General features: G+C 52.0%; 6 protein-coding genes across 6 annotated transcripts; 4 read left to right on the forward strand and 2 right to left on the reverse strand.

The window, feature by feature from the left end:
- Positions 1-1,200: 1,200 nt before the first annotated feature.
- On the reverse strand, positions 1,201-4,237 carry K489DRAFT_433634 (uncharacterized protein). Its single transcript, XM_033608522.1, has 2 exons — positions 4,029-4,237; positions 1,201-3,910 (listed from the first exon to the last, which is right to left on the reverse strand). Exons 1-2 carry the CDS (start codon positions 4,111-4,113, stop codon positions 1,488-1,490), a joined length of 2,508 nt encoding a protein of 835 aa, XP_033457229.1. The 5' UTR covers positions 4,114-4,237; the 3' UTR covers positions 1,201-1,487.
- A 260-nt stretch (positions 4,238-4,497) lies between these two features.
- K489DRAFT_324033 (uncharacterized protein) lies at positions 4,498-4,996 on the forward strand (the record flags this gene model as incomplete). Its single annotated transcript, XM_033601732.1, has 2 exons — positions 4,498-4,783; positions 4,842-4,996. 2 exons carry the CDS (start codon positions 4,498-4,500, stop codon positions 4,994-4,996), a joined length of 441 nt encoding a protein of 146 aa, XP_033457230.1.
- A 516-nt stretch (positions 4,997-5,512) lies between these two features.
- Positions 5,513-5,947, reverse strand: K489DRAFT_324522 (uncharacterized protein; the record flags this gene model as incomplete). The annotated part of the gene is made up of 1 exon (XM_033601767.1): positions 5,513-5,947. One exon carries the CDS (start codon positions 5,945-5,947, stop codon positions 5,513-5,515), a length of 435 nt encoding a protein of 144 aa, XP_033457231.1.
- Positions 5,948-7,271: 1,324 nt separating this feature from the next.
- K489DRAFT_395996 (uncharacterized protein) lies at positions 7,272-11,501 on the forward strand (the record flags this gene model as incomplete). The annotated part of the gene is made up of 5 exons (XM_033606860.1): positions 7,272-9,506; positions 9,531-9,710; positions 9,831-10,581; positions 11,210-11,357; positions 11,396-11,501. The coding sequence occupies 5 exons, from the start codon at positions 7,272-7,274 to the stop codon at positions 11,499-11,501; spliced, it is 3,420 nt and encodes a 1,139-aa protein (XP_033457232.1).
- A 285-nt stretch (positions 11,502-11,786) lies between these two features.
- Positions 11,787-13,206, forward strand: K489DRAFT_382960 (putative alcohol dehydrogenase). The gene has a single exon (XM_033605494.1). It carries the CDS (start codon positions 11,994-11,996, stop codon positions 12,993-12,995), a length of 1,002 nt encoding a protein of 333 aa, XP_033457233.1. The 5' UTR covers positions 11,787-11,993; the 3' UTR covers positions 12,996-13,206.
- A 636-nt stretch (positions 13,207-13,842) lies between these two features.
- Positions 13,843-14,770, forward strand: K489DRAFT_49190 (uncharacterized protein). Its single transcript, XM_033608672.1, has one exon. The coding sequence runs from the start codon at positions 14,037-14,039 to the stop codon at positions 14,646-14,648; it is 612 nt and encodes a 203-aa protein (XP_033457234.1). The 5' UTR covers positions 13,843-14,036; the 3' UTR covers positions 14,649-14,770.
- Positions 14,771-17,678: the final 2,908 nt, after the last annotated feature.

Raw genomic sequence — 17,678 nt, forward strand, 5'->3', positions numbered from 1 at the left:
CTTCTCCGTTGCTGCAAAGCAAGACGGCCGCGTCACAGATCTTTGGGGATTCTCGCCCACATACGTATAGTCTCAAATTGAACCTGGTCTCGGAGGAGGCGGAGTGGGAAACACAGTCGATCTTTGCGCGTTGGGATCCAATCAACAAACCGATGCGGACTGCGGGATCCTCCATCAATAATAATCATGATAAGAACAGGGACAAGTTCCGTGCTTCTTGATCATCTTTCTCTCTTCTCTGGGTCGGAATACGAGAGGTGGTAGAGCTGGTGTTTCGAATATACTGGATGGATGGATGGATGGATGGATGGATGGATGGATGGGTGTGTGCAGGTGTGTATCCACCTGCACCGCATTGTGGTCCCAACGTGATACACAGCCCGCGGTGTGCCTGCCTGCCTGTCTGCCTACCATTATTATAGGCGTCTCCCTGGCACGGTTCATTCTCTGTACTGCCCAGGTGGATATAGACAGGCCTCCTGGCTGCCACAGTACCTGCTGGAATAGGTAGGTAGCCACGGTAGCCAAGCCAATGGGGGATCCATTCATCATCGTCGATACCATGATCATCACCTAAACCTTCCCATCACATCTCCTCTCCAAAAAAGAAGGGAAATAATAATGTGCGTTTCCACCTTGATCGGATCATCGAAATAAACAAAACAATAAAAGGACAGTACAGTAGTAGTAGTAGTTGAGACGCAGAGAGGAAAAGGTGATTCGGTCCTTCTAGACCCTTCCCTTCAACCATCGTCACTCATCATCAACCCGTCCATGGGAACCTTTCTCTCTCTCACCTCCATGACTTCCCCATCTCAAACCGTCGTCCCGTTCCCGTTCGACACTCATCATCATGACGTTCTAGAACTCTCCCCGGGCAGAAGTCATCAATAATTCCACCCAACAATCGTGAAATCTAGATGGGACTCCCCCCGTTGATGAACCAAGATCGACTCTCCAAAGACGTTTCTGATGCTCCGGAGATGATGAACTTGTGGAGCCAACCAAACCGATTGATGACTCGTCTGCACGCGTGTGTGTATCATCAAAGAGCAAGTATGTTTTAGAACACAATGAGATGTTTGGGGAACTTTGCGTCTCTCATTTTCGTTACGCCACACGCGATGTGATGAGAGAAACGGCGCTGGTTGAATATCGTCACCCGCGATCCGTTCAACGAGCAGGGCTTCTCCTTCTCCTTCTGATGTTGGGTTCACGAAATATCTACTCGTTATCGTCACCGCCAAAACTACAATGCCGTGGGTAGTGCGATTCATATCGTAGTAGAGAAACGACGTGCAGTACTTTTCACTATCGATTGAGAATTTAATATTTTACTTCATCATCAAACAGAGAAGTGGAGAAAATAGTCAACTAAAAATTCTGACTTGGGAAAGAAAAAGAGGCTTCGTGATCTTCGCCACCTGCGCAGCTCGATTCGATGTAGCTAGCAGAAGAATAATCATCATCATAACAAACAATAAGGATCAAATCATCATACTCCTCCTCCTCGCCGCCACCCTCTCCGCTCTCCCAACAACTCCATGCCCCACTATCGCCGCCATCCCGTCATCGCCACTCTTCGCAGTGTTCATGACCTCCCCACTCAATGACCCAGCACCTCCACCACCACTAGCATAATGACTCGGAGGAGCAGTAGCAGCAGCGACGGAGGAGTTCAGATCCTTCGGCACAGAAGAGTGCCGGCGCTGTTTCGTCATCGTCCGTGCCGCTAGTGCCGCTAGTGCCGCCGTCGAAGAGGAAGAAGAAGAAGAGCGTTGGGATTGATAAGAGCTATGATCGCCATCGCCACTGTGGCTGACTTTGCTCCCTGCTAGCGAACTCGATTCGGCAGGGGAAGAGTAGGAGGCTGATGACGTTTCTTTGAAATCGTAGAGGTCGATTTCTTCGGCGCGTTTGTGGGCTGCTGCGGCTTCTTCTGCGTTGGAGAGCGAGGCCGTTGTTGTTGAGGAGGAGGTGGGCTTCGTGCTGTTGCGGCTCCCTGATGATGATGATGATGATGGGATTTTGACCGTTCGTAAGCGGGGTTGTTGGTGCAGGGAAATGACCTCCTCGATCTCGTCTTCGTCGTCGTCGGTGAACGTGGCAGCGGCGGGTTTCACCCCGGCTTGCGTTGAGTCGCGCCGTCGACGTCCTGTTGAGGTAGCACTGCTCGTCTTCTTCGATGCAGGTGCCTCAGAACTTCGTGTCTCTGACAGTGACGGTGGCGCAAAAGTCGATGCGCTCTTTGAGTTGAGCGGGCTGCCGGGATTGTAGATATCACGGCCGTCTTCTTCGACAGGCTCCGTCTTAATGACGACTGTCCTCCTTGACGCCCCTGCCATCGAAGTCGATGCTGAGGCTGAAGTGACATTGGCCGCGGGCGTCCCGGAAGCACTCGTCGAGCTCATCACTGTCCCACCAACGCTCTTTCGTCCTTCACCAGACGCTGAGCTCATAACACAGCGTGGATCTTGGAGACCGCTGATGGCGTCGACCATCTCCTTGCCTGGTCTTCGCATCTTGGCTACGAGACTGGGCTCTGCGTAATTGACCGCCACATTTCGGGCACGACGAGAGGGACGGGATGCAGCATTGGCGGCAGCATCATCGGTCGCACGGCTTGTTCCTGCTTCGGCGGGTGGCGGCGTGTCTCGTGATGCTCGCGATCCAGTGTTGGGATATGATAGTGATTGAGAAGAGGGCGGAGAGAAGACATCGAGATTGGGAGCTGCGGGGGTCTTGGGTGGAAGAGAAGTCGCTATGTCGTTCAGTTCCACGTCATCAAGAATGATGTCGTGGACTGATGGCGGCACGATGTCCTCTGCAGGCGGGGATGGTAGAGCAGGCTTCGAGTGGACTCGAGGTGGGCTTGACTGTTGAGAAGTCGTAGACCCACGGCTTCTGCGAGTTGAGGCAGCATTCTCTCCTCGGCCTTTCTTCGCCTCTGGTGCCTCTGATAAACGGTCCTTCGTTGGCTTATCGGACCTCACTACTGCATTCTTGCGTGGAGAGATGTTGACGCTTTTGTCGCTCAAGGCTCTCCTGGCAGGTCTGGGAGGAGAAGCAGCCATCGATTCCGGCCATGATGTGTTCACGGCGGCAGCTTCATCTGTTGGAACGTCTTCGAGTGGTGATCGACGGGAGAAAGTGAAGTCGTCCTGGCCGAGTGACGGCGCGGGTTTCTCTGCTTCACGATCGGCAAGCTTTCGTTTTGCGCCTGTACGAAGCATTGTATTTGAAGCGTCTGGCTCATTTTTTGCAGGTGACAAGGCCAAGATGGAAGACCGTCGCATTTCCAATTTTGATGGGCCATCTTTCCTCTTTCGTCTCGTCTCCACGCTCGCCAGAAGCAGCTCATCGTCGGACTTCTTAAGTGCTTCATTCGTCTCCGAAGTCGATGGTCCGCGTTCTGCACTGTAAGTGATAGGCTCCAATCCATCGAAATGTGCTACGGGTGGAGGTCCTAGGTCAGGGCTTCCGTTACTGCTATGCTCCGATAGTCTCAGCGCATAAGCATCTTCGGCATTCAGTGTCCTCCTAGGAAACGACTTGTGCTCCGCGATGGTCGGCATCTGTGTCTCTTGCATGAGTTCCGCCAAAGGTTGTCGTTCGCGGAATTGCCTTGGAGTCGGGCTCATTATGACCTGGCTTGAAAGTAGCTCTCCATCCTCCTCTTGCGCATACAAGCTTGCCATGAGTCCATTCAATTCCGCTATCTTCGTCCTCACGCTCGAAGCTTGCGCTCGTGAAGTTCCAAGCTCGCCCTGTAGGCGCAAAACCAATTCCTTCAGATCCTGATTCTGTGCTACCAACTTTTCCACTTCATGTTTGAGATTTTGGATGTGTAATGCTTGTGTTGAATTGGCTCGAGCGAGGTCGCGGTTCTGTCTGGTGAAGCGGCGTTTTACTTCCTCAAAGTCAGCAGGTGGTTTCTCCTTCGCCGCCTTCGATTTCGTGCGCATCTCGTGTAGAGCACTCGATTTCTGTTGTTCGAGAAATTTCAAACGATTTTAAGTGAAACTCACAAGCATCAACGCTCTCTGCTCCAATCGTCGCTGCCAGAAGCGGGTTTGGAGCAGGTGCGATAGGCGGCTCATTTAAGCGCGCCATACATGAATGTGTTCAATTCGAATTCCGTGATTTGATTGACGTTGTAGTATTGCCGTTGTAGATATGTCCGGCTTGTGAGGTGCAATGATAGCTTGTCTGCCTCGTTGTGATAGCGATAGTGTTCTGGTATCAGATCATTGCACACCTCGGACAATTTTGCGCCAAACATGTCATTGTTTATTTGGAGCTTGTTCGGCCGGGGCAACGCTCTCACGGGACTATCCGCGTCGTTCGGGCTTCTAAGCCGAAACTCTCGAGGCGCAGATGCCTAGCGTGTTCGCAAAGTGGTTCGCGGGGTCGTGCGGAAAGTCAACCACCTGCGGTCATGAAGAACGTATACACGCGACCATTCGAGAGTCATTGACAAAGGAATAATACACAGAGATGTCTTACGCGCCGCGCCCGACGGGCTTCACGTCTCATGTGCGGGCATCATCGGCATTCGGCGGGAACATCCCCACGCAACAGACCTCGAATCTTCAGGCACGCATCAATGAGAAGAAGATGGAGTTGGAATCGTTGAAGCAATTGCGCGATCTGTCGGCAGGTCTTGCAGGACAGATGCAGCAGCTTGAGGAGAAATTGGCAACATTGAGCAATGGTACTGAGGCTGTTGCCGCTGTCATGGGAAATTGGGCAACGGTACTTCGGGCGATTCACATGGCCAGCGGTGAGTTGTTGATTTTGGTCAGTTCGTCCCATTGAACCGGGCTGATTGCGTCATATAGCGAGTATACCGAGACCAAAAGAGAATGACCAAGAGGACAGCGCGACAGCTCCAGAGGAACAAACACTACCCCAAACCTTGGTGCGAATTCCAATACAACAGGCCGAGGCAGCACAACGAGAGGAGCAAAAGCGAGCGGCGCCAGGCCACACATGAATGTCGCGGAGACAAAGAATCTTTATTCTTACATATGCTGTGTCAACTCGGCTTCCAACCTTCGACTGGCTAGCTCAAGCGATTTCTGCTGAGAAGCAAACAAGATGAGTCGAAGCGCATTCCGACGCGTCACATCATCGTACAGCGTCTGGTATATATCGGACACGGCGTCAAATTGGTCGAGCGAAAAAGCCGATTCCCCAGATTCACGACGCAGTGAGCTGGCCGGCACGCCAAAGACAAGATGGGTTTTGCGCTCGGCCATAGAAAGATCAAGCGAGTATCGAGGTGGCCTTCGGATGCGGGGCCTGCTGGGCCGCATATTAGCCATATCTTTTCGATAAAATGCCTGGTTCGGCGGGAGTATGTTGCAACAGCGGAGAGCTGTGAAGTGTGTTGTACAGTACGAATTGTATGCAGTTCAAGGAAGTTCGAGGCGCGCGTTTTGCGGTGTCATCAGTTGGAATAGGTCATAAGTTGAAATACTGTCGCACGTGTTCATCGAGGCTATGCGCATCAACCATCACTCTTGCTCTTGTTCTTTGGTTGCCGCTCGTATGCGTTTGGACTGGGCTTGCGCTCCTTGTCCTTCCCCTCGCCACTTCTCTTGCCACGCCCTCGGCCTCCAGCTCTTTGTGCACGGCTCAAGTCCGGTTCGCTGTCGCTATCACTATCCGAACTGGAACTGGAATCGGATTCACTGTCGCCCGGCTCGGTGGTTTTGTGGTAGATGCAGCAAACTTTGGATGATTTCTTGCCCATGCCTTCATTGTCAATCACATCCTCCGCCCATTGTATGTGACGCGACTCTCCTGGCTCCACACGCAGACGTAGTGTCCCAGAAGGCGCATTCTGTCTTTCTTGTGTTTGTAGTACCGTCTGACTGCCGTGACTGGCGGGCGCCGTGGCTGCTGTGGGTAAGCGGTGAGCAGCAGGCGGCGCAGCGGACATGATTGCTCAATTGAAGTCGCGCAGTTCCTGGGGGATCGAGATGCAATAGACAGAGAGTGCAGGTGAAGGCTTTATGTCTATCGGCGGTGTATGCACTGTCAAGGTTCGGAGATGATGCGAGACATGCAGTACGTCAAGGATACAAGGGTGAGATGTCCGGATCATCACAATGACGATGATTCGGTGGGCTGGTACTGCACACAGGCACACTGGAGGATTTCATTACAGTACACGCATGCGGGGTCTGGCAGGCAAGACACCTGCAGATTTGGGCTGGCGGCTATCTTCGGAATGAGTGAGGAGAGGCAGCCCTTTCATGGGGAATGTTTTGAAATAGAACTCGATATTTGCCAGACTCCCGAGGTCTTCTACGATCACGCCAATGTACATATATCACCAGATGGCGATGCTTAAATGCAGTACTACTAAACGGGTCGCCTCTATCTTTCAAAGAGCTCTTGACACATCAATGAGCATCCGACTAATATATGCGCCTACTGATAAAAGGGAGCCAATGGAGACAATACTGCACAGTAGCAACAACCGTGCTGCAGGTAAAAGCCTTCACTCCCAGCCTCATCAATTTCGCTGCGAGGATGGGCATGCAGGACGTACCAGTGAAACAACCCAACAGGGCAATTCCCCTCCTCTCCTCCAGGGCTGGCTTGTGAGAATTTCTTCGTACAGGCGCAGCATTCTTGATCGATCTTCAATTCGTGTCTCTCAGTCTCGGCTCGCACCATGGTCCTGTAGATATCTTTACCAGCCATATATTACAAATGTACATGAGGCGGAAAGCGATTCTTGTAGCGACATATGAATGATCGAAACTTCCGCCAACCGTCGGTCACGTTTCTACGCGCTTCGTGCTGACGCCACGCCAGCAGCCTGTCTCCAAAGGAAAACCTCCGCTCCACTACCTGCGCCCCGCCATTTATCGCTGTCACCGTCACTTGGGCTGTTGAGGTGTACAGCATTTGCATCCATTCTTCTCCCAGGCCACCACTACCACCAGCACCACCATTCTAGTGATTGACCACCGTCGCTAAACAACACAATTCCCAAGCTCAAGCTTTGTCTTGGCTACGATTTTGATCCTATTTGCTTGTCAGCGACGCGACCTTTGCTATTCCCTCGCAAACGACAATCACCTGTACTTTGCCGACTGCAGCATCTCAAGCGGCGCATACACTGCGGTCGGCGCGCACTTCACCCAATTGCAGCGAACCGATCTCTCTCACCTTCCAGCAGACATTCCTTCCTTTGAAATCAAACTCCGCCTCCGCCTTGCAGCTTCACGATCAACCTCAACCTCGGCGCAATCATGTCGGTCTCGATAGAAGAACTCGATGCGACGGTGCGAGCTTTCTACGAAGGCCGTGGCGAGCAGCAGAAAAATGCACAGGCGGCACTCAACCAGTTTCGAGAAAATCCCGACGCATGGCACATGGTTGATAAGCTTCTTGACTCGGCTCAATATCCGCAGACGAAGTTCTTGGGCCTGCAAGTTCTGGACAATGTTATCATGACCCGCTGGAAGGTACTGCCGCGCGAGCAGTGCCTGGGCATCCGAAACTTTGTCGTCAACTACATCATCCAGCAAAGCTCGACCGAGGAGAGCTTGCGTAAAGAGAGGGCTCTGTTGAACAAACTCAATCTTGTGCTCGTCAATATTCTCAAGCAAGAGTGGCCTGCAAATTGGCCGACATTCATCAACGAGATAATATCGAGTTGTCGAAGCAGTCTGCCCATTTGCGAAAACAACATGGCAATTCTGCGACTACTCTCCGAAGAGGTCTTTGACTTTTCCGCTGACCAGATGACCAGTACCAAGACTAAGCAATTAAAACAAAGCATGTGCGACGAATTCACCAGCATCTATAACTTATGCTCGGAAATTTTGCGGACAGCCGATCAGCCCAGCTTGATCAAGTCAACATTAGAGACGCTTCTACGTTTTCTCAACTGGATCCCCTTGGGCTACATCTTCGAAACACCACCATCAGGCGCTTCACTCATCGAGACCCTTCGGAGCAGGTTTCTGGAGATCCCCGAGTATCGAAACATCACATTGAAGTGCTTGACAGAGATTGCAGGCCTGCAAACGGAGCACAACTGGAACGATAAGCTCGTGCAGATGTTCACCGAAACCCTCACCCAAATCTCGAGCATCATCCCCTTGTCGCTGGATCTCAAGACCATGTACGCAAATGCTAATGGCAGAGATCAGGAGTTTGTTCAGAACCTGGCGCTCTTCCTCTGCAATTTTTTCAGCAACCACCTTCAGATTATTGAGAAGATCCCAAACTCGGATTTCCTCATTCACGGTCACTTCTACCTCATTCGGATCAGTCAGATTGATGATCGTGAAATCTTCAAGATCTGCTTGGAATACTGGACTAAGCTGGTCTGCGAGTTGTACGATGAAATGCAGCAAATTCCGATCACCGATATGAATCCTCTGCTCAACATGAACATGGGCATGGGTGGTCTGAACGGCGGTGGGCTAGACCGGTCATCTCTTGCTGGTCTCCCACTTCGGAAAAACAAATACAGCGAGGTTCTTTCCAACTTACGGCAGGTCATGATTGAAAAGATGGTCCGACCGGAGGAAGTTCTGATTGTCGAAAACGATGAAGGAGAGATTGTGCGCGAGTTCGTCAAGGAATCAGACACCATTCAGCTTTACAAGACAACACGCGAATGTTTGGTCTTCTTGACACATCTGGACGTCATGGACACTGAGCAGATCATGTCTGAAAAATTGGCTCGGCAGGTCGATGGAACGGAATGGAGCTGGGCTAACTGCAACACGCTTTGTTGGGCCATTGGATCCATTTCCGGTGCCATGAACGAAGAGACCGAAAAGAGATTCCTCGTCACCGTTATCAAGGACCTGCTGGGCCTGACCGAGATGAAGCGAGGAAAAGACAACAAGGCCGTCGTGGCCTCAAACATCATGTACATTGTCGGGCAATACCCTCGATTCCTCAAGGCCCACTGGAAATTCCTCAAGACCGTTGTCAACAAGCTGTTTGAGTTCATGCACGAAACGCACGAGGGTGTCCAGGACATGGCTTGTGATACCTTCATCAAAATTGCGAACAAGTGCAAGCGCCATTTCGTCATCGAACAGCACGGCGAGAGTGAACCATTCATCGACGAGATCGTGAAGAATATGCGGAAAATCACCATCGACCTGTCTGCACAGCAAGTTCACACATTTTACGAAGCATGCGGTTACATGATCAGTGCTCAAGGTCACAAGGGTACTCAGGAGAGACTGATCGCCGAGCTCATGCAGTATCCTAATGCTGCTTGGGATCAAATCATCCAGAATGCTCACGCCGATCCAAACATCCTTCAGGATGCCGATACCATCAAAGTCATTGGCAACATCATGAAAACAAACGTTGCAGCCTGTACCAGCATTGGCTCTTACTATTACCCTCAAATTGGCCGCATTTACATCGACATGCTGACCATGTACCGAGCATCGTCCACACTCATCGATGAAGCTGTGAAGCAGCAGGGTAACATTGCCACAAAGATGCCCAAAGTTCGTGGATTGAGGACAATCAAGAAGGAGATTCTCAAACTCATCACAACTTACGTCGACAAGGCAGAGGATCTGCACATGGTTCAGAATCAGCTAGTACCTCAACTTCTCGAGGCCATTTTGGTTGACTACAAGAGTAATGTGCCGGATGCGCGTGAGGCTGAAGTTTTAGCCGTGCTTACGGGACTTATCTCGAAGCTGCAGGTACGTAGTACTCCTCACACTAGCAAATACTCAAATGTGAGCTTGCCGCAAGCGACAAATGAAACAACCTGGGTGCAGTTCAAGATCTCGTTGGATTCGAATGCTGACAATGAACCGCAGGCTTTGATGACCGAGCAAGTGCCCGCCATCTTGGACAACGTCTTCGAATGCACTTTGGACATGATCAACAAGGATTTCTCCGAGTACCCAGAGCATCGCGTCGAGTTCTTCAAACTTCTACGAGCGATCAACCAGCGCTGCTTCCCCGCCCTGCTCAAACTTGACCAGGCTCATTTCAAGCTAGTCATTGACTCATGCATGTGGGCTTCCAAACACGACAACCGTGCGGTTGAGGGCGAAGGGCTCAACATGTGTAACGAGCTAGTCGAGAACATGGCCAACCAAACCGACCAAAGCACAAGCAACGCCTTCTTCTCGAACTTCTACACGACCATCCTCCAGGACGTTTTCTTCGTCCTTACTGATTCGGACCACAAAGCTGGATTCAAGTACCAAGCAATGCTGCTCGCTCGCCTGTTCTGGTTGGTTGGGAACAACAAGATCCAGGGTCCCATCTACACGACAGGCCAAGCACAATCAGGCACCTCGAACGAGGCATTCCTCCAGACTTTTGTGGCGAATCTTTTGACCAATGCCTTCCCCAACCTCCAACCGCAGCAGATTGCCAACTTCATCAAGAGCTTGTTCGCAAGCACTGAAGACCTCACGCGCTTCAAGGTGATCCTTCGCGACTTCCTTATCTCCCTCAAGGAATTCAACGGCGATAACACCGATCTCTTCAGCGAGGATCGCGAACAAGCGGCGCAGGACGCCAAAGAGCAGGAGCGTCAGCGAGCAATGAAGGTCGGAGGTCTTCTCAAGCCCGCTGATCTCGATGACGATGATCTCTGACTGGATATTGATGTTGAGTTGGCACGCGGGAGCACTATGACTACATTTACGGCCGACGACGCTGAGGCGCTCGGGCTTGCGTGATTTCGAGACCATGATGACCGAGGGACCATAGAGAAATGGAACATGGGAGATGAGTGACCTTGCAGGATGGTCCGCAGGACCGGACGATGGACTCCTTGCAGGAGCGATTTTGCGTCCATTGACTGAGACGACAGATGAATTTTCATCAACACGTGATGCCATGATCGTGAGATCGTGGCAGATCTGTCGTCCTCGGACCGAGTTAATTGTGGACAGGGCTGTATTCATATGGTACTGCAGCTGCTCCTGCGCATGCCGCACTGTCATCAGCAGAGCCCGACTTCTACGAATGATGCGCTGCCTGTAAAGAACGAATCCGTGAATTATGTCTCTACAAAAAGTATTAGTGGATATAGAAAACAAACGAAGTGAATTTTTGAGAAAGCATCTTGTAATACATCTCGATCATCATCAAAGTCAACGGCAATCGCTACTGCTTGTGAGGAAACCGTGTAGTAATTCGATGGTGACAACCAGCGATTTAATAGCGCATGGTTTTGCAGCCATCTTGTGGCCAACAATGTTTGTGCCCGAGTGTAAGAAAGGCGACATTCAAGCAGGACGGGCACGGGCGTGGACGAAGTCCTATTCGAATAACGGTGTGGCATCCTTGCCTTTCGCCTCTGGGAGGGTCGGCGTTTTCGTGGGTAGGTAGCCTGATTGTTTGCAATCTCGAAATCGTCTTACAGGCGTCAACATCATGTATTTATACCTCCAACGCTGCCAACTCGCAACTCGCAGTTCGCAAAGAGGAAGAAGCTTAAACCACCCTGTCATAAAGTGGTGGGAAAGTGATGTTGGGGCTATCTCGACAAAGGCAACCCTAAACTTACCCTGAGCGGCGCTGTCAAACCACATGTCATTATGTGCAAAAGTTAAGGTCGACATCTTCGTGCAACAGACATCCACGAGCGCATGCTAGCCAGGGATTGGTAATGCCCATGTGAGTAGTAATAACCAAGTAAAATCGCTTGGCCATGAGATCATCATCAAACCCTGCTTATGAATCTGTGTCAGCGACGCTTTGTTGTCGCGCCCTTGAATGGATAAAACGTGATGAGCCCGCATGGTGGTTCTTGGGAGCCTGACAAATGCAGCTGAATAACTCAGACGACATGCTTGGTCATCATGCGCGGAGGGGAAGTAAGACCACAGAGGCTTTCAACAAAATGGCCACGATAAGAGTTATGTTGGGTCTCGGAATGAATTTTCGATTCGTGCAGCGACAATCTCACTTCATCATCTACCAGAACTGAAAAGATCCACGGCCTCGGAACATCGAACGACATGTCCAATCAAGCAGCATGGCTCGATGGAATTGGCAAGTCTCTGCGCATCGGCGAAGCGCCCATGCCAGAGCCCAAGGACGATGAGATCCTGATCAGAATCCGCGCCACTGCTATCAATCCCGTCGACGACAAGCAGGCGAGGGATGGATGGGAGGTCAAGACATGGCCTTATATTCTAGGACAAGACGTTGCTGGCGACATCGCAGCAGTGGGCTCCGAAGTCAAGGACTTCAACATCGGCGACCGCGTCATCGCTCACCTTTGGGCCATCACCACGGGCGAGACTGGCGAAGGAGGGTTCGCCTTGTATGCCAAGGTGCTCGCACGCAATGCCGCCCGTCTGCCAGACGACGTGGATTACACAGACGGCGCGGTCCTTCCACTCGCCCTCGACACTGCCATCTCAGGCCTGTACGCGCCACAGGGATTTCTGAATCTGCCCTTGCCAACGTTCAGGCCCAAGCCGAATGCTGGTGTGCTCTTGATCTACGGCGGCTCATCGAGTGTTGGTCTGAGCACGACACAGCTCGCAGTCGCCAGCGGCATGCGTGTGATCGCGACAGCCAGCCCACGTAATCACGCAATCAGCAAGAGTGCTGGCGCCCACACAACCCTCGACTACCGCGACCCCGACCTCGTAGAGAAAGTCATCCGGGCAGTCGGCGACAACGAATTCGTCGGCATCTACGACGCCATCTCCGTGCAAAGCACGTTTGCCCACGATCTGGCGATTCTGAAACACTTCGGCGGAGGCAAGCTTGTGACGGTGCTTGAACCGCCCGAGGATCTTCCGGATAATGTGCAGATACAGTATGTCTTCGGTCAAGGCAAGGACTTGCTGCACGTGTGGGATTCCTACATCAAGGAGGCAGTCGGTAGCAAGAAGTTGAAGTTCCTGCCCGAACCGCTCGTCGTTGGCAAAGGTCTCGAGAGCTTCCAAAAGGGATTGGAACGTTTCGCGGAAGGCGTCAGTGCGCAGAAGGTGGTGGTTGAATTGTGAGATGTAGGAGAGATATTGGTCGTCGGAGCGACACATCCACGTAGCTGCAGTAGTTCAATCCATTCGGATCTTTGATACAAACCTCTCTCATCCTGGCGGTTCTTGATGACACCACTGCGGAGAAGAATGTCATTCCAATGGAGATTGCGTGGTCAAGCAAGGATTTACGCCCATCAGCGTAAGTCCATGACAATCAACGACAGGGGGATCCGATTCGGATTATGCATGAAGCAATAACAATCTCGCAATGCATATGGCACTATTACGTGCGCTCTTCATCACGTGGCCCACTAGACTCAACGCGATGACGAGCAATGCCGCAAGATAGTCCGGTCCGAACCATCACCTCCGCAACGTCGTTCCGCATCACATCACGCAAGAACGCCGCCCTCCCAAGAAACGCCCAGGAGAAGAGACGCCTAGTCTGCGTGGGCCAAGCGACGGGAAGGAAGGCACACATTTTCTCTCGTCAATGACCTAAGCTCAGCCCTACATGAGCGGGTTCGACGCGAACAGGGGCGTGCTGTAGTCATCGCCCGCCCGCCCGCTGCCGAGAAATGCGAGCGGCCTATGTCCGGCACCATTATGATTAATCCATGCTTGCTTTGGCACAGACAGGCTCGAAACCATGCCATTCTCTTGGCTTGGAACATAGTCAGAAAGCAACAGGCGAAACTGCGGAGGGAGAATGCCCTCGAGGGATGACGGCAGGTTCCGACGCTATGTTGCAATTGAGCAAGATTTCTCCGTGTGTGTGAGTTGGCAGTTCGGCTTGCACGGCACGCCCCGAATGATCAGGACACGTCAGACGGACTGCTAGAATCTTTCGGGTGCGGGAACGTTGGAGGAAATTGTCACGATGCAAGATACGACATCATCGCGGAGCGACGCACGTCACTGTTGAGCAAAGGCCGTGGAGATTCTGATCATTGATGACGACGACCAGGACGTTTTGCGCGACGTGGACACCCGGGTGCACGATGTTGTGTGCCGGCCGCGAGCAATAACACACAGGACCTCCTCACATTCAAGGAGTACAGCATGCACAGTACATGTAAGGCGAATGCAATAACGCGGCTGGACATCGCGATAGTCCCGAGCACTGTGCAGTCCTGCCCAGGTGTGCTGGCGATGGTTATGTCCTGGTCATGGTTCAGACGGATGTGTGGGCCATACTATTTCCCCACACGGGAACGAGGAGTAGTGCATAGTGCACGGTGCGTAGTCTTGCGCAAACATCGCACGGATCACCACCACGGGAAGAGCGGAAGTGCATCATCGTTTCGATCGAATGATTCCCAGGAGGTCGTGGGCAGGAGAGGAGAAAATGAAATTACACGATGCCAATGCAATGCAAGACAGGGAAAGAAGATTTCTTTCCCCCTTCTTGCTCGATCCTTCCATGGGCTTCCATGGAAACTGTGGAGCCTGAGACGCAGGATCCGTGGAATTGTCTGTCTTGTCTGTCTCGCACGACGACCGGGTCTCGCTGAAACAATGCCACGCGTTCCCAAAGAGAGGGAAAAAAATCCAGGCAAAGGACCGGATGTTGATTCACAGGGACCAGGGCGAGACGAGTACATCGAGACAAGGAAAGACACGACGAGGGAACAGGCCAACACCCGATTCCGAGTGACGATGCGTGATGCTTAGACATTGTACCGGCGGTTGGCAGGCGGGAAGGGGAAAAACGAGCGCACCCAATTAGGCCAAACGAGAAACGGGCGACCAAGGGAAAAAACGTGTCCCGTGATGGCATGGATTGTCTGGTCGTCCGTGCCCGCCTTCCACGTGGTCTCCGACTGGTTCGCGTCTTGGCTCGGCGGCGGGGCTTGGCTTATTGTCTGTGTAGGCGCTGTACCATGACGATTGGTCGCTTTTCACTCGCCTCCAACACTACTGACCCGGCGATGGGTCTGGAACTACGCGTGTCAAAGAGAGAAGAAGATTGCTTGTAAATCTCGAGTGGCGATCCTTCCGGTCGGGCTTGTCGGGACGGGACATGACGATGTCATCGATATTCCCCTCGCGGAAAGCATTCGAACCGGCAGTACAGTAGAGCATTGCCTTGTAGAAATGTGGACTGCTAGCTTTCCGATCAGATGGAGCTACGGTGATGGTGATGCATGATGTACTGGTAAAGACCCCGGATCGGAAATGTACGTAAGAGTGTTGTGGGAAGGCATCCGAATTTCCAACCAAAGTCAGTCTTGTCTGAAGGCGACGACAATCCCAGAAGCGGCCCGCACGGAGAAAAGGGTGTGGCACATGTGGACACGCGAAACAGATCCTCTCGTCTTGAATATGGCAGAGGTGATAAGCAGTCAACGTGATCATCTCCACACACGAAGGCGTCACGGCAATGTCCCAAGCCGCGAGCCAATGTAGATGGATACGTGATCGAAGTATGAACGAAGGCCGTGATCACAGCCCCAAGGGAGCGGTACCGTCCTGTACATTTGCCTTCTTGCTCGTCACTCACCAGTCAGATACAGAGCACTTGTGCAGAACAGGTCTGGACTGGTGTACCATGAGAATGTCTCTGGCACTATTCATGCATTCGACAATCGCATCGCAGGAAGGAGGCGATAGCGGATTGTGGGGTAATAGAACGTCGCTAAACAAGAGCGATCGCCATCCGATGCCCTCTTTCAGCCCTTGGCGCCACCCATTAGATTAGGTCGGGGCGCGCGACCTTTCGACGATGCATAGAACTCCAATAAAGATTGGGCGGAGTGCACGACGGACAAGGGAGGAGGATAAGGTCATATGCGCAATGACATGGCAACGAGAAGCTTTCTACCCAAGTCCGCCCACGAACCGCTCAGCCTAAGGGCGTTCGTTTGTGTTGGTGTGTAATTTTGGGGCGTCTCTGGATGTGGCGTGGAACAGGCTGGCTACGGAGAAGGAGGAGGCTTGCAAGAATCGCGATATGGGACGATCGGCAGACACAATTTGTGTTTCATTGTCGTCAAGTGGAGGACCGGCCCTTTGTGGTGACGGTTGGGATCATCATTGTCGAGATGTGCAGAGATGTCCGTCGGAAGATTTCGGGGTTGATACGTGCTCTTTGATGCATCTTTCTGAACTATTGATGGACAATCTGAATGATAGAGTCGATTTTTGGCTCTACAAGCGCCAGATACCGTGTTGATAAGGGTACAGGGATTATGTGACGATAGTAACAATAAAGAACTGTAGAGATAAGTACAGTACCGCAGTACTTCGGCTGCAGCTCTTAGCGTGGGGGTAGTACTTCGAATCAGAGAGAGACCAGGACCTAAATGGTAGCCGCTTGTCCAGTTTTCACCTTAGTTCGTCGTCGCATTCGTGGTGATCGAACGGTTCACAAACGGTCGTCGTCGTCGTCTTCGTCGTCGAAAAGTGCAGGACTCACATCATTGTCACATCATTGTTTACAGACTTCCCCGAAGGATAGTCTTTACAACCATGGTGGTCATGCATTGATATGTTGCTCCTCAATAGTACCGAGTGGCAGAACCTGAACTGCTGACTCCATCCTGGTAAGAAGTTGTGCCCCTTGCATCTATTGCGTCAGAGGGAAAGAAAGTTTGTGTGTGGTGGTGGGCTTGCGCATTGTTGCCTCTGTCCATGTATATCACGACCATTGAGTCCTCGACCATTGCCAGGCGAACGTAGAAGTGTTGCACCTTAGTGCTTATGCAACGACCAGTCGAAATTGGCACAGCAGCAGCAGCAGTCTGGCCTGTGGGTCCTATAGATATGAAACCGAAATGCCTCATGATAAGGATGGCCCACGTTTCTCGGAGTGTGACTGGACGCGCTTTGATGAGCTCGAAACACGACAGGTCGCAATTCGGGAGCGAAATTTTGGCGCGATGAGTTCCATCAATCTGCGCTGAGAGATTTCCGTCCGAGTAGGCAGGGACCTTTGCGTGCCTGGAAATAAAGTCACTCATCACACACGCAATATCCACCGCATGCAGCAACTCATCCCTGCAAATGGCTCACGGCAAGCTTGCGTGTTGGGTTTGGCGGATTCTTGGAACACATGGCATAGAGCACCTTTCCTTATCAGCTGCTCTGATTCGTCGCCGTTCTGCGACAAAACCGCTCGCTAGGAAACCTTGTCTCGATATGCTTTACGTGTAGAGGCGCAGGCTGCGAGCCATCGCAGTCCTCATTCATTTTACGTATACTATTTCTAACTCGTGTGTGGCAAAGATCAGCAGTCATTGATTTCGTTGAATGTGATGAACCCAAACTCTGTGCGCGATGGAGCCGCCCGCAAGAAATCATGGTTCGCGTCGATCGCACGACGAGTTCTGCGGTTGAGCGCCCTCAGCGCCTCATTGAGCGTCTAAAAGGTGTGAGCCGTGCAAGTCCCACACAGCAACGGAACGAAAGAGCATTTCGAGGCGTGGCCAGTCTTTCCTTTTTTCCTTCTCTGACACATAAAACGCCACGGAGCCAGAACCACGAGGCTTGGGCCCGATGTCTGTTCCAGATGAACCAGATCTACCCTTCTCCCTTTTGTGAGGTGACTCAGGCGTGGTGGTGTCAGGGCAAGGCGAAGAAAAAATACTATGCCGTCGGCCTCGCCGCCGCCATCCGTGCTGAGCAGGCGATTTCGCTTGATTAGAATGATGGGGTAAAAATCCTATGTACAGTACTGTACCTCCAAGCGCAACTATGTACAAA

The sequence above is a fragment of the Dissoconium aciculare genome (assembly GCF_010015565.1).
Source record: "Dissoconium aciculare CBS 342.82 unplaced genomic scaffold K489scaffold_11, whole genome shotgun sequence".
In the NCBI taxonomy this organism is placed as follows: domain Eukaryota; kingdom Fungi; phylum Ascomycota; class Dothideomycetes; order Mycosphaerellales; family Dissoconiaceae; genus Dissoconium; species Dissoconium aciculare.

What these genes read in the sequence shown, in the direction of transcription:
- K489DRAFT_382960 (XM_033605494.1), top strand. Translation starts at nt 11,994, where the DNA reads ATGTCCAATCAAGCAGCATGGCTCGATGGAATTGGCAAGTCTCTGCGC.
- K489DRAFT_49190 (XM_033608672.1), top strand. Translation starts at nt 14,037, where the DNA reads ATGCACAGTACATGTAAGGCGAATGCAATAACGCGGCTGGACATCGCG.
- K489DRAFT_433634 (XM_033608522.1), bottom strand. Translation starts at nt 4,113, where the DNA reads ATGGCGCGCTTAAATGAGCCGCCTATCGCACCTGCTCCAAACCCGCTT. An exon ending in AGCAGAGAGCGTTGATGCTT is followed by an intron (nt 3,911 to 4,028) that starts GTGAGTTTCACT and finishes ACTTTGAGGAAG; the next exon opens with TAAAACGCCGCTTCACCAGA.